This window comes from Monomorium pharaonis, chromosome 3 (assembly GCF_013373865.1).
Source record: "Monomorium pharaonis isolate MP-MQ-018 chromosome 3, ASM1337386v2, whole genome shotgun sequence".
NCBI lineage: Eukaryota > Metazoa > Arthropoda > Insecta > Hymenoptera > Formicidae > Monomorium > Monomorium pharaonis.
This window is the reverse complement of record NC_050469.1, coordinates 5,791,007-5,807,547: the sequence shown is the minus strand read 5'-3', so window position 1 is coordinate 5,807,547 and position 16,541 is coordinate 5,791,007. Positions and strand designations below refer to the sequence as shown.

General features: G+C 38.6%; 1 protein-coding gene across 1 annotated transcript in view; it reads left to right on the top strand.

Annotated features, from left to right (window-relative positions):
* LOC105835208 (homeobox protein aristaless) overlaps positions 1–16,541 on the top strand; it is a 136,754-nt gene extending 120,213 nt beyond the window's left edge. The window contains exons 3-4 of the mRNA XM_036284033.1: positions 4,739–4,784; positions 15,111–16,541. Of these exons, the coding sequence (XP_036139926.1) occupies positions 4,739–4,784; positions 15,111–15,689 (625 nt within the window). The 3' untranslated portion in view covers positions 15,690–16,541. The remainder of the gene's footprint in view (positions 1–4,738; positions 4,785–15,110) is intronic.

Genomic DNA, 16,541 nt, shown 5'->3' with positions numbered 1-16,541 from the left:
TTTGTTGCGGATTATATTCGCGCAAGGTAATTCGTTCGCCAAATCTGTGAAAAGCGATCTCTCTCGAGAAACCCGCGTGATATACCGCAGAATCGTACAACCGGATACCGATCTGTGATTATCGTGTTGATGCAATTAATCGGCGGTTAGTCATGTTCTATTTTGCAACGCGTGTGAACGTAGCGGCCGCGCTAATTATAAATCAGGTGTGCCTCATAATGAGAAAGAAACGTGTTTTCTGTCACATATGTAACTCGTCATGTGTGCGTAGCACAATAATTTAATATGCAGGATACTAATTCTTTCCTTCTTAATGTCTTCTTAGACATATGTCTATATAATATATATTATCTATCTGCTTTGGGTAAACAGTAATCAATGAGATGATAACCGGTAATGGACCGTTATTCCAATGTTTGCATTAATTTTTTTATTCTTTAACAAACACGAGATATCGATTTGTCTTTATAAAAAAAAAAAAAACATGTCAAAGCATTAATAGCGGTGGATTAAAATTTCAAAATTGAGAATTGAAAACGTGTAACGTAAGATATCTCGTTATCGTCACCTAATTTCAAATGTGTTTTACACGGGCGGAATTTACGGATTAATCATAAAGGCATTTCAGAGATAGAATTCTAGGACACGTAACGGAAACTTGGCTGATCTCTCGCACGAGGTTTTCATCACGGTCTCATATTTCCCATTAAGTCGCGAACGCGCGACTAATCTTTGCGTACGTGCCCGTACGTCAGAGGCGAAGAACTTTTCCGAAGCGGGCGCATTTCCCATGGCAAGGACACATCGCGGACGAGAGAGTTAGGAGAGGGACACGTAATAATAATGATATGCGAATCGAGGGTAACTGAGAGTCTCTCGGTGAACGGCGGGTGTAATTAGGGGACGCCCGTCTAACCGCGAAATTTCGTGATCTTATTAAATCCAGAAGGACGTTCTCCCCCTTCCCCCTCGGCGAGCGCACTTCGAGAAAGAAGAGAGAGAGAGAGAGAGAGAGAGAGAGAGAGAGAGAGAGAGAGAGAGAGAGAGAGAGAGAGAGAGAAAGGGAAAGGCTAAATTATTATTACTTGCAGGCTCCAAGGTGCCTGTGCCTCGTCCGTCTCTTCGACGGTGTGCGTTTTGTCCGCGCTCGCGCACCCGTGCGTGTAATGCACATATCTATAAAGATTATATCGCGCTCGAGTGGCCAGAAGTGACGCAAAGATTACAAGATAGATAAAACATTTGAATCGTTAGGCGGAACAGTGATCTAAACCGCTATATACTTTCCTCATCCTCGCGGGCACACAATGCGGGAAGTTTACGAAAGCGCCTGACATATAAAATCTCCAACTGTTCCGCTGTAGTGATTCTTTTTTTTCTTCTTTCTTTATGACTACATTTCATATTTCATTCGGAAAAAAAGTCAAGTATAAAATTTTATGTCACTTAAAATAGCTGTATAACAAGGACATCGGTCAAATATCTAGTTTGACTAGTAGTTAGACCACTAGTCCCGATTCGTTCGTATTTATGAGTCATACAGAGACGGTCGGAGAAAGAGGGAGGGGGGAGAGAAAGACAGAGATCACATAGGTACTACACGTAATTTTATCGTTCACGGCGCAAGTCTGTTTTTCGTGAGAAGCAGCTGATAGGTACGCGCTTTCATACTCGGCGTTTCATTGAAAACGAAGCCGAGCCGCCTGGTAGCAGGTACGAATTACCGTCCGCAACTATGTTCGCCAGAGTAGTCATTAGCGCACGACAACGGGTAATCAGAGAGTACCGCGGCAATATACGGACGCGCGTCTTCTAGTTACGTTTCCTCCAATAAGGTCCGGTGTGCGGGCCATCAAAATGATTTGACGACGTGAATACGCTTTGCAATTACCGGCTCCGATACGCGTGTATCACGGATCAGAATCGTTTCGGACGATTAATCAATGGGGCTAAACATTGTTCGATTATTTTGTTAACCATCACCCTCGCCGAATGAACTTTCGATCAATTCAATTTGGTGAATTAAACCGCGAATTATTAGAACTCTGAAGGAGAAAATACGCGATGTGTGTGATAAATGTTATTTTCTTGCGGTCGCTAGTTGACAAAATCACACAGCTTTCAACAAACACAAGACCTGTCATATCGGATTAAAATGCAATTTGTAAAGGTGGCTTCTCGCTCGAGCGGAACAACGGAAGAATCTCACGGACGGAGTGCAACGATGATAAAATCGACGCGACGTCGGAGCCGGACGAATCCTGTGGACCGCGTCCAATCTTCGGAAACCTCACCCCCGGAGCTCCCTGTAATTTCGGGAGCTACCATCCGAAGGCTGAAATGCGCCTAAACACGAGATCGAAGGCGATCGGACGCGCGAGAGCTTCTGTGCGCGGCATAATCACCGAGATTTCCTCGCGATTTCGTGGAACATCTGGGGCAATTTGCCTGCGAGATGAGAGACGCCCGGCGGGGTGTCTCACTGCCCCCACACGTTCACCTCTTTCCTTCTTCTTAATTTCTGTTTCTACCCGCCGCCGGTGTTGTACGATCGCCGCCCGTCCGGTTTCTTAATTCGTCGCAACAACGCGCTGCGAAAATCGCAAATATTTACGGAATTAATGAAGTCTCGACGCGCGGATCGCATTATCGATGATCCGTCGTGATTCACGCCTGTTTTCTCCCCCCCCCCCCGGCTTCCTAGTAATGATTCCTTCGCGCCTCCGGTTTGCCTCGTTCTCAGTTGAAAGAAAAAAAAAATTGGAAATGTGTTCGCATAATTTCCGCGGTGAAAATCATGCGAGCGGCGATTTATACAGGTTATTATCCTTACACTGGAAACATCCTGCGAGCAATCGCTTAAACCGACGTAAATCAACCGAAAGGAATTTAATTATTAAAGTCGATGACTATTAATTCCCCCCTCTCCCTCCCCCGTTTCCTCGAACCTGGTCGCAATGCCTCCTTCTTTTACACTTTTAAAGAATACGTTGTAATTATGATTACACGATTATACGGCACGTATACGCGTCCATCCGAGAAAGAAAATCTCCGCGCACACTTCTGCGCACGCGTTTCTCGCACGTACCGCGTGATAAACGGCGACACTTCCTATAACGCGTACACCCGTGCACCCGCGATAAATAGCTGAATTATCATGATTTTAGATTACAGGTTTCATACTTATAAATAATATTATTAATTTTCCGACATTTACGGAACACGTATCTCTCTTACGTCTCTCTTAATCAGTGCCCTCCACCAGTATTTGTGGTGTCGGTTCAGATTTCTGGATTATAGAGGAGGAGAGGGGACTACCTCTACCTAGGCGAGGCTATCCTATGCACTTACGGAAAAGTGTCACGTGATATATAATACGTGAGACGCAGATCTCGTGCGCCCGCGAGCGAAGGATGCGAAATTCAATCGAGCGGAAAAGAAACGACCAGCGTATATAGCGTATGACATGATCGACGTTATGTAAAATATCATGAGCTAATAATTATTTGTCATTACCGCTGCGCTGAACCGGTTAATTAGTCACGCATAATCATATTCGTAATACGCGCTGCCCGTTGGGCAGCGCAGTCACCTATATAAAACGAGATTCTATCTCCTCCTCGCGACGACGCGGCGACGACGGCGGCGCGGTCGCCGTGGATTCTGATCGTCTCGTAATAGATATTAATAGCCCCCGACGGCTCGTGCAACAAGTAGCAATCCAACGGAAAATCACACATAATGCCGCGAGATACATAATGCAATTAATCCACCAAGCGTGCGTCGTTATGTCGGCTAATCTGCCGCGGATGCAAAACTAATTAAGGTAATGAACGCGCGCGTTTTTACGAGAGACACGACTGGCTATTTCGTGGAACGGTTTCCGCGATTTTCTCACGGATGCGATACGAGGTCAGATTGTAACCGCTATATTCCCCCCCGACGTTACTAAAAGACAACTAAGTGACTTTTTTTTGTTACGTTACATCGCGTTCCTAAGTAATAAATCGCATACTTACAAGAGAGATAATAATTACAGTTGCAATTACGTGCACTTGCTCCGTTAACGTTAGCTCAAACGTTTAGATATACATTTGATTGTGTAAGCTAAAAAAGAGAGAGAAAGAGAGAGAGAGAGAAAGAAGGAAGTGTCATTCATTAATGTATTGTGGAATTTATATTTAGCTTCTTGAGGACGTACGCAACAATAATAATCAGTACTGACAGACAAACATTTTAAAATAATAATGACAATAAAACAATTAGATAATTAAAGATAGATTCATATAAAGTTGTTATCTCTAAGGAAATTAACGCTGTCTATTATAAAATAATAAATAATATAGTGAGAACTTTTTGCATATTAAATGTAAATAAGTTTGAACAAAACAATTGTAGTCATTGACTACAATGAGACAACATAATAATACTACAAGAAAAAAAATTAATAATTTTTATAAAATTATTCAAGAGCTAATGCATGATGTATATTACATTAATGATTATTAGAAAACCATTAAAACGGCAAACATTAATTAATTATTATCGTTTAACATTGTTCAGAATTCGTTGGATAATAATATCCGAACTGACTTGAACACCGAAGCTCACACTCTGTTAACTCGAGTTTATCGCAATAGCAGAATCGAATAACTCGCACGCGCAAATAGGCCCGCGGCTACGTGCGGCCTTGGTTCCTTTTTCTTGTGTTAATGATTACCTTCCTTTTTGTTTTTAGGGAGGAGCTCGCCATGAAGATCGGCCTGACGGAGGCACGGATACAGGTCAGTGGAATCTCCTAACGTTGCTTTGCGTAAAACAAAATAGTGAATAAACGCGACATTATTAAATTATAGACTCATTTTCGACGTAGTTATTAAACGCATAGTAAATTTATTTAAACTTCCGATATGCAACATAGTACACGATATTTATTTTCTATATGCGCACGTGTTTTTTAACTTTTCAATTAATTTTTGTAATATAAGATATCAGGATTTATTTCATATATAAAATCTTACAGATAATTAAAAAATAATTAACAATAAAAGCGAAAATAAATTATAAGTTTATTTAAATTTGAAAAATGTTGAGATCTATTAAACCATACTTTTTAAACGAACAAATAAATAACAAATAATTTTCTATCATTAACTAAATTAAAATAATAGCGTGTCAAACTAAAATTGATTAGTTATTTCTAATTATATATATTGGCAAATTATGGCATAACTTCCAAATCATTTTAATAATAAGCAACTGCGCGTGTCAAAGTTTGCTGGAAAAATGAGGCAATAATTGGCGGTAATAATGTGGTTAAGCGTCTTCTTTGACGCGAAGGCGAAAATATCGCGCGTCTCTTGCGTAACAACAATTATCCCGTATCCTCTGACATTTCGTTTGGATAATAGTTTTGAAGCCCGCGAGCGCGCGCAAAGAATTACTTAAGAATTACTTAAGTTCTCCACGCGGTCACGTATCCCCACCTGTAATTTACCTACCCGTATGGCGAAATGCGATACCCTTCGAGCAACATACAAGTCACCGATCATGAGTCTTTAATTATTTACTCAACCCTTTTTAAAGCGCCCGTTATTACTAAAAAAATTGGACACGCAATTCTCTATTAGAACATTTAAACGATTACTACTCATTGTTATTAAAACATTTCTGATTTGAGGATAATTATCTATCAAATATTTATGAAACACTCGCGTCATGAAGAAGAATTATGTGTATATAGATAATATTATGGCTAATATTATATATATATGTATAGATAATATTACTATAAAAGTATAGTCTGACGTTATTATAGCTTTTATCGATAATTTAATTCTGAATGTTGACGTCAGTAAATTTTAAATAGCCTGGTTATTTATAATTATAATCAGCACAAGTATTAATTATTCAATTGTTCATTAATTATTTCGTGAAGAGAGACAGCCACAATTATTGTACAATATAAAATGTGATTGGTAATAGAAAGTAATAGATCTCGTACTGGACATAAAAAATTATCTTCTTGTAATGCAGCATATTGTATAAATAATATTATGAATAATCACATTTGCAATTAATCAACTCTAGAAACGCTCACATCATCCGCCATTAAGCTTTAATAATGTTTATTCTCAGGTTTAATCGGTAATCACGTAATATGAATACATTTGAATAATTTAGATTCAAACCTTAAATTAATGTTCAGTTCTTGTCTGTTTTTATTACATCTAATTATTGCAAATTATTCGATAATCAAAACATTATAATGTTGCACTTAATTCTTTAACGTATAATTACGATCTTGAATTATAAAAACTCGGGAGATGCAAAAAGAAGTCGCAACATATACTGCAATAAATATCACAGTCAAATAGAACGCGATCAAGATGTAAATAAATTTGTATTATAATGTTTTATAAGTCTTGAACTCTTTATAAAACATAGCAAAATAACTAGAAAAATTAATGTGAATTTCGCAACTCTCATATTAATAAATTGATCATATAATAGTAGCTTGTTATGTCAAGTAATGTTTGAAATGTTGTACATCAAAATTGCATAAAGAGCTCATTCTACAAGGTCTTGGAGGAAATATCCATGAAATTAGATTTTCTAACAAGTTTAATAATCTATACTAACTTAACGTAAAATATTTAAACGTATTCGATATTATTGGACATATATTATTACCGTGTTAATAACGATTTTGATTTATTCAATTTTCCTGACTTTCACGGGCATATCTTGTGCTACTCGTTTATTCAAAAGGGCGCATGGATACACGTTTTTCTGCGTGACGACGAAGACTTTTTACCGAGGAGAGCGTGTCCGTACGCCATCGTTGCGTGAACAGCTGGCTAATTTGCTCAATTAGTTTAATTTATTCCCGGTACTTACTTACTGACTTTTTTTCCTTCCCTCCCCTCCCCTTCTTCTTTTAACCCACGCGTATTTTCTTCTCGCTTCGTCCTTTCACTCTCCATCCCTCGCTGGTTCCGGGCACGCATACGATCTCGCGCCCCTATACGATGATCCTCTCGTTATTTTCTCCCGCATCGCGAGGGCACAACGGTTTAACGTTAACCCAGCACTTTTCATTATACTTGCAAATCCGTCACCGTTCACCGCAAATCGCTCATTTACTGATCGGCAGGGAATTATCGGCGCGACGATGCGCACGCGATGAGAACCACTGCACCACCCGAGGTATGACACACCTGCCATAACTCCGCGCGGTGCCGTTAATAATTTTCAGGAATCCCTGAACCTGTACGAGAGGAGACCTTGCGAGAGTTCTTCTCATTCGGGCGCGACGAGAGATGACCGGCTCTGCGAAGCTGCGCGTCCCTTTTCAATCGCGATAGGTGTCAATTGCCCGTGCGGCGGTAACGAAATTATGCGTGTTGGTTTACGAAAACGTTTCGCGGAATTCGGGCGCACTCATTCAATCGTGGTGTCTTTAACCCTTTAGCGCGCAGCTGCTTCTCAGGAGATACGAAAACTCTGACGAGACTTCTAAAATACATATATTAAATACATTCAATTCTTCTTCAATTCTCTTTATTAAATATTTATCATTTGCATTTTTTAAATTCGACGTTTTCGAATTAACTCCGCTCTAAGTTCTAAAACGACGAGATTTGATTCTTATTTTTATGTTTCAATTGGTGGTATTATATAATTAAGTGCATAATTAGGCCAGCTACATAATTTTGTTAAAGAGTAGTAATACCGATAAATTCATTAATCTATTGACATTACGAACCCATTTATAAGCCGCATAATGTGAACGATTTAAGTGAACGCCACAAATTTCTCTCCGCTCGTCTTAACGCGCGAAAATTAGGTTGTCGGGCAATTCAGTCGCCTCTTGTCCATCAGCCGTCATTAATATGCATGACAAATACATCGTTGTGGAGAATGAGGTGCGATTTTTTTCGACGCCCGAAACTTCGCCCGTACGCATCAGCGCACAAAAATTAGGATACATGACCTATCATCGGCGACCATTAATAATTCATGAAACACGCGCTGTATCGTTTGAGAATAAAGTATACCGTCTTATCGCAGCAACTTCAAAGACTACGTCGATCCGTATTTATAAGGCGCAGTATGTAAAATATACGATAAACGGTAAACAAAAATAAGTAAGAAATAGAAACTGTGTAAAATATAAAAACTATTATAAAAATCTACAATTTCCCTCAGAATCAATAAAAAGAGGAATTTCAATGGATTAGTCTATCATTTAACAAGAAATACAAATAATTTTAAAAATATCAGAATACTACGCATGAGAGTCAACATATTTTAGATACATAGTAGAATAAATTAGATTTAAAAATAATATCTGACCGGATAATCGCGGATTACCGCTAATTTAATCGCGTTTGCGGATTCACCAGAAATAGAAACGCGTCGCGCCGCGTTTTATCAGAGCTTTTTAAACAAGCTAATTTAAAATAAAGTGCCCACTTGATCGCGAATCGAGCGTTTTCATATCGCATAAAAAAAATTTGTTTCGCGTGTGTCTAAAAATTAAACGCTCATTTTGTTTACGTGAAAATATTTATGCGATGCGTTGATCTAAGAAACGCTAATTTTCGAGCAAATAAATTCTCGACTTTCCATTCGACTATTTTAATCGAGCGTACAAGTTTTGTGCACAACTCAATGAATAATGAATCGTTCCTTCCTACAGACTCGTTTGTCGATGAAACCTGTCGCTCGCATGAATAACAAATTGCTATTAGGCAAAGTGATTATAAGTTGTTGCAATGTCGGCTATTAATTATTTTTACGATCTCCCCGAGTGTGACGAGATAATCGACACGAGTCGCAAATTTCTGCTAGGAGCGGAAATTTTTGCGCAAGCAAAACTGGAATTGCGGATAAAAATATCATGCGTTTCGTTCGACATGTCTTTCGAGATGTACATACACGCGAGACGTCACATTTCTCCGAATCGATTTCGCGGCAAATTCGGTGGACAATAAACCCGTTTGACGTGTGTGTTTATATTCGCAAGCTTGTCATTTTCTTTACTTTTAAATTCTTTGATCTCTCAGTTTTCTTTTCTTCTCGTAAAATTGTTGAAAATTTTGATAAAACTATATGATTTCAAATATGACATTAATTGGATTCATTTATGATTCTTTATTGAGACTAGATCAAAGTACTCACATGTTTTAATTTAAATAATAATCCCACAAATTTACTTTGTGTGTGTGAGATCAGGATTTTATTGTTAATTACTTTACTCTTAAATACTTCTTTTTAAATTCTAGAATTAAGTATATTATGAGTATATCATAACACCAATTTATTGCAGTCCATTTATTTTAAAGCAATAAATCCGTGAAATAATATATTTAATTATACTGACATGCTTTCATATTTTTAACTTGAAGTTATTTGGATGCATATTCGTATCTTATTTATTCTATAATAATATCTATTTTTATAGATCTATTACGTGATATTAAAATAAAAGATAATGTGGTATTCACATCGATACGAAGAATAGCAGCACAATTGTTGATGCAATTACATTAATTAATGTTCTTTCTCTGTTCCTGTTTCAATTCAATTGTTAGTAAAAGACAGATTTACATCAGCTTTCTATTAAATATAACTTGAGATTCAACTATTTTTGCATTTGTGTTTTTTCAATATTCTCACACAAAAATTAAAGACATTAAAATCGGCGAATAAAGTTTAAAACACTAATATAATATCACGGTTTAGATCAATGTTTTAAATCATACAAAGTATTTGCTTTGATTAAGCTCTATCACCTTCGAAACGCTTACAAATCGTTATTCATTATGAATTGTAGGAATTCGTTATATAACAGCGAATATTGTTTTTTAACAAGCGTGTAAAAAATCATGTTTTCTCCTGATGCTTGACGCAATCGCGCGTCTCGAGAAATAATAACGTAATGACACATGAAGCAGCTTTCGCTGCTGTTTACTGACTCAAATTTTAGAGCGCAAATGATACAGCAGCGATCGTGTGTATTGCGTCGCGTCGCATCGCCAAATGAACAAACGCGGAGATTAATGTTGCGTGTACAAATTAACTCTGTATGTGCATATGTGTCGTAATCTTGATATATGTAACATAAAGAGACATCGAAATACATTGGATTTATTTTTTCTTATATCATACTATTTTAGTTAACGGTTGTTATTACGTTTATTTTATTTCGCGAGTTTATTAGCATCAAAATATTAACAACAAAATAATGATTAATCAATTTGATTAAGATTAAATAAATTTTGTAAAAAAAACATTGTTACTTAAATCTTGATGAATGTGGTTTATTTCAATCTGATTATATCTATGTAAATGTATATTACTAATAGCAAAATTTAATCGTTTTTGTGAATTATTTAATTATTGTTAAAGTAACAATTTAAATAATTTCTTCAGAAATTATTGCAGTTTAATCTTATTACATATAAAAAAAAGTTTTATAATTCTTAATATTTAAAAAATTTTGAACTCTAAACCATTTTTTTCACGTAAGTAATAAATTTTCTCTTCAAGTTATCTTTCGAAAAATGTTACAATATTCAAAATACTCTTCTCAATTATTGAATCACGAAACAAAGTTCCAGAATGTCTCGAAATAAACAGCACTTGATAATTAAATTGCAACAAATATGACGTAACAAGTATAAAATTAACCCGCTGGTTCTATTTATTAAATCGTATCATATCTCTCTCAAGGTTGTTTTCAAGTAGAGTTCTTCAATCACAAAGGCGATTATAAGTGCCGGCCTGAAAGGGTTCAAAGATTCATCCGAGAAAGTATCTATACATGTGTCGAACGCGCGGGGAAATCTTCTTCGTCGGCGAGTGAGGGGAAGAGAGGGAAAGATTGAAGTGCGGGGAAGAGCAGAAGAAACGAACGTACTCGGCGTTCGTGTAATTAATGCGGCACGATTAAGCACGAAACGAGTAGGTTCCGGCGGCGATGTGGTTACGTTTTGTTTTAAAAGCGGAGAGCCGGAGATGTTTAGCGCCCTGCTGGGGGCAATCCTGTTCGCTGTGGGGGGTCCTGGCACCCGCGACCCCCTCTTCTCCTCACTCTACCCTAACGATGCCGGGAGGCTCTAATCTCCCGTATGTCTAGGCGAGATTCCGAGGCGGGTGGATACGGTACACGCGGAACGCGCACATTCGGCTTGGATGCCTCCTCCTCGAGGAGCAACAAAAATCGAAATATAAATATGGGGATTGTAATCGATTATTGCGCAATCGTAAATCTCGCGCTTAATCGCTCCGTGCGATTCGCTCCCTGGCAGAATGATTGATTTAAATGATATTGCTGGGAGCACATGTTTAGTTGGAATCGTTAAAATCTATTAACTATACACATATACATGTATAATACAATTAGGTGTAATATAATTATAGAGAGCATTTCTAAAAATAAGCTTTAATATCTCGGAAGAAAAAAAAATAACGATATTTTATTGGTACCATAGTGATATTATAATAACGTGTAGCAATGATTTTTGGAATATCAATACACGTGATTTTAAAACTTGATAAAACCACTAAATGAAGACAAGGTCTAAAATTTGTTCAGTTATATTTGAGATAGCTATCATCAGTTCCTCAAATAATCCTACTATTTTCTAGCGCCTATTTCCTTAAAGCGAAAAATGATCGCGCAAGCGATTTCAGACCCGAATATCAGATCGAAATCTCAGGTTGATCAAAATCATTTTCTCGATTAGCGAGCTACCAAAATGGGAGCCACAGATCTCTCATGGAACGCAGTCGCCGACGCCGCGCCGGTGGTAAGCCAATGATCGAGACCGATCGTCAAATCGCAAAGTCATCCGGGCGTACGTCTATCCTCGTCCGCGCGATGACGAGGCCGCACCGTGACGAACCGTATTGGGAGTGTCTACATCACCCGGCGGTACTTTTGATTCCCAAATCCGTGATGCTGCCGAGAGCCGGAGCTGCGCGGCAATGTGGGACGCGCAACCGCGTTCTATTCAACACGTCGCCGATGGAAAATGAGGCGAATCTCTCCGCGTAAGTGGGAAAAACAAGCGAGCCGTGTAAGGTCTCGTCTATTACGCGACCTTATAGCCAGCGAAGAGAATGAAGAGGAGAAACATCATTTTACCATCATTCATGTTCCTTCAACGTGCCACTCTTCGGCGTGAAAGTCGGAACATTGAAAAAAAAAAATAATGAACGATAAATATAAAAGTAATATAAATACACTGAAAACAATTCATGTAGAAGATTGGTTTGGCAAAAATCACCTACTATCAATGACATTTATTCATTTTATACTTTTGACTTGTATGTATGCGTATATGTCTTTAGAAGTGATTAACGTCGTTACAAGAAGTACCTGGCCAGAAGGCGAATAGATAACAAAATATGAATAGTTTTAGAAGAACTAATTCACGAACGAATTCATAACGAAATTGAAATTCAATCCAGAAGTCGTTGAAATGGCAGTCAGGGAGCGAGGAAAAGAACTTTGCACAAGATGGGAGAACCGTTCACACGATTACCTGACGAGAATTCTCGCTGGAAGTAGTATCTCGAGAGTCGCGCTTCTGAAGCGCGGTAACATGAATCATCTCCCTCGCCGGAAACGATAAAAGACTCCGGATAGCTATCAGGTTAGACGGCCGCTTCTCGAAAAGTTCTACTCGAACAATCGACGTAACGAGCCGCGCGCTTGGAATTTCGCGGGCCGTTCTTTACTTTGCGGAAACGCGATGATACAAAAATCCGGAATCACAGCAGGTGCTCGCGCGCGGTAAGATTGGATAAGTTGAATTGTTGTTGTCCTTAGCCGCTTGTCATTGCGATCAGTCACGAGACACGAGTCTGCTCCTGTTCTCTTTCTTTTTTTTTTTTGTTTCCCTTACGCGACGTGATATTAAAACGAAATCGGCGATACGTTATTTGCGTTCGGTCGGGACGCGCACGACATAAAATCGACCCAACAACCAACCAGCGATAGGACGGTAAAGGCATGAAAAAGCGACGGAAAAGGGGAAAAGAGAGAAGAGGGACACGGAATGATGAAGGAGCGAGGAGGAGAGGACTTCCGTTGAACTGATTAGAGCTCCGGGTCTCTTCGAGGAAGCCTCGCGTTGGAATGGAATGGAATGGAATGCGCTGGAACACGGTGGACGCACATCACGAACGGCTATTCGCGTTCGTTGTCCAATTTCTATTTACAAGTATTAGAATTCAATCTCCGGTGGATTTTACGTCGGCATTAAATCCTGATTTGTTCGAAGAGCATTTAAGTTATAAAACAGAACGATATTGTTACATATTTCATAACTGGGACCAGTAGAATTGCAAAAACATTTCATGTGCACTGAAAACACAGTTTAGTAATAATAATCAAGCCTAGATCTAGATAATTGTAGTTATTAAGCTTCGGCGAAATAATTTCAATAAATTTTATTAAACGTTTGGTTAATGTAACAGTTACTAAATATTTTGTAATCATTCAGTAGCCGTTTAGTAATCGTATGAATATTATTACTATATGTTATATTTGGTACACTATTAAGAGAAAAAGATCACCAATACTGATATACCTTGTATTTAGATATTTCTTAAACAAAAGCTGAGAATAACACTTTAAATAGCTTACATTAAAAATGTAAACTTGAAGAAAATGTCTTCTGTCAGATGATGTAACAGTTTTTATAATTGTTTTACAATTTGTAGTAATTGTTTTCGCAACATAATCAAAAGTGAATGTCTGAGAAATTGTGCTCCAAAATTAGCCTTAATAACCTTAATAGTAGACAATAATAATAAATTAAATTCAGACATAATTCTGTAGTGAAGGAGTTAATAAAATAAATTTATGAACTAACAATAAGTAATAAAATATATTGCTATGTATTAAACAACGAAGTTTATAAACAGAAGACTAAAATTTAAAATAAAAGCAAGTAAAAACTAAAAATTTAAAGAAAATTCATTTAAGAAATAGATTATTTATAATAAATTTATGCTGCAAAAAAAACTATACATATAAATTATCGTGCATAATAGTTTTAGCTATAAAACTTTAATTTCTCCTTTTTACAAAATAGCAAAAAATATGAGAAGTCACTGCATTACTTGTACGATAGTCATAAAACTACGAGGCTCTTGTATTTTAGCACAGTGTTATTAATAATGTTTTATATGTTTGTATCACATTCTCACAATATGCTTTATTTATAAAAATATATTCATACATTGCAAATTTTGACACGCAGCAATACTGATTCCGAGTATCTCGAATTGCCAGAAACGAAAAGTGGGCCAAGGGATCGCTAACCTAACGGTTTTACGACAGCCGATATTTTGTTAATTTTCGAGGAGAAACGTAAAATTCAGGTAGAAACAGATGAGAGAAGGGGAAAAAGAGAGGAAGGTAGGAGGGAAACGCAGACCAGCAGAGAGCTCTGCCTTGTAGCAATGTTCGGTTTCCTTAGAGCATCAACAGTAATAATACGCTGCTCTCTACCTTCCTGAAAAGGGGGAGAATGCGTCACTGTAACCGGAATTCAAACTCTCGCGGATCAACAACTTCCAAGGAAGAAAGTACCTATCGATTACCTTTCTATCCGGAATCGAACGAACGATTTTCCTGAAACTTTTAAATGGAATCTAAGTCTTTACTTCTACTATTTATTCTTTACAATAATTACGAAAACCTAAAAAGAATTATTACATAAAATATTATCAACTATTACAATATAACTTAAATATAAATTTATTATTAAAAAGTGATAGTGGCTCTGATTGAATATTATATTCAAACGGCATTAAATTAAATTTTTTTCTGCGAGAAAAAGTTTGATTAAAAAAAGTCGCTGAATATTCATTTTATTACGATCAAATGACGCAGATGTGATGCAACTGGCTGTTAATGCTACTGATTATTATTCAAAATATCGAACTACGCCGCGTTTGCGTAATGCGAAGGATTTCGAAGGTCGCGAACGGAATTCTTCCGGGCTCCGCTGTTATCGCGGCGGCCCAAGAGCCTTCCACGAACGACACGGCGCCTAATCAGACCGCTCGTTCATCATGTGTTCCAGGTCTGGTTCCAGAACCGGCGGGCCAAGTGGCGCAAACAGGAGAAGGTCGGGCCCCAGGCGCATCCGTACACTCCGTACCCACCACCGTCGGCGGTCGTGGCGCCGACCTTGCCGAACCCCTTCACGCACCTGGCCAATTTCCCTCACAGGAAGCCCTTCGACGTCTTTCGCTATCCGCCGCTGGGTCACGGCCCGGTCCTCCCCGGTAGTTACGCTCATCCCTTTCATCGGGCACCGCCACCGCTGCTGCCGCACGGGATGCCCCTGCCGTACACGTCCGCCGCCTCCTTCCAAAATTTACTGGCGAACATATCGGCGGCGCAGCGGCCGAAGCTGGTGCGCGACTCGCCACCCCCGCCCCCGCCACCTGCATCTGCGATCGCTCTGTCGCATCCCCCGGTGGCACCACCGCCCCCGCCGCCGCCGACAGCCACCTCGCCGCAGAGCTCGCCTACGGGTAGCGTCGGACTCCCGGACATCGACAGGAGAACCAACAGTATCGCCTCGCTGAGACTCAAGGCCCGCGAGTACGAGATGCATCTGGAGATGTTACGTAAGAGTGGCGATCTCATAAGTTGAAACGTTGCCGGTCAAGTGCAGGCAGACAACGAACGCGAGTCTGTCCTGAATCGGTTCGGACGGTCATAGATTTTCTGCATTCGGAGGATAGCGGCAGGCAGGTTGAAAAACAAGTGGTTGGACTCGTGAAGTTCTCAGACACACTTGAATCAGCGTTTGCCCAATGTGACGCGAAATCTCAACAAGGTATCATATCAAAATATTTAGTCGAACATCACACGCAACAAGCTCAGTGAATGCGATGTTCAATTATATTTTAGCTGGCGACTTTAGATCGTGTAAAACGCCACATTGGTCAGACTGTGATTCGAGTTCAGTTGATCGGTCCGCTTTTGATAATCGCGACGAACGTAGGAAAATGTGTGATCGATTTTCGTGACAAACAAACTGTGTGTAGCGTGAGTGCTAGTACATTTGTTAAAGGGAGTAGATTTTGTAGTATAGGGATAACGTGAAAGGTATGTGATAAGTTCCGTTTTCCGTCAAAAGTTTATATCTATTACCGAACCAACGATTTTCTAATGTGTTTATTACCAATACGCTTTACGCGATGGAAAGTATTTCAAGAAAATTGGTGGTATAGATGATTAAACAATAGTCTCCAGCGTCGCAATTTGTGTATCATTTTTCTATCCATGCAATAGAAACTAAAATTACTATATTTTACAATGTATTCCAGCTATCGATTGTTATTAACATTCCACATGTCGATCTTTAATTGCAATCTTTTTGATTTCATGCTAATCATATCAACTGATGAAATGATTTGATTTGATCATAATTAATTTAATTTAAAGATTTATTGTCCTTTTTTTATTAATAGTTTAATGTGGAAATATAATTAGTAATGAA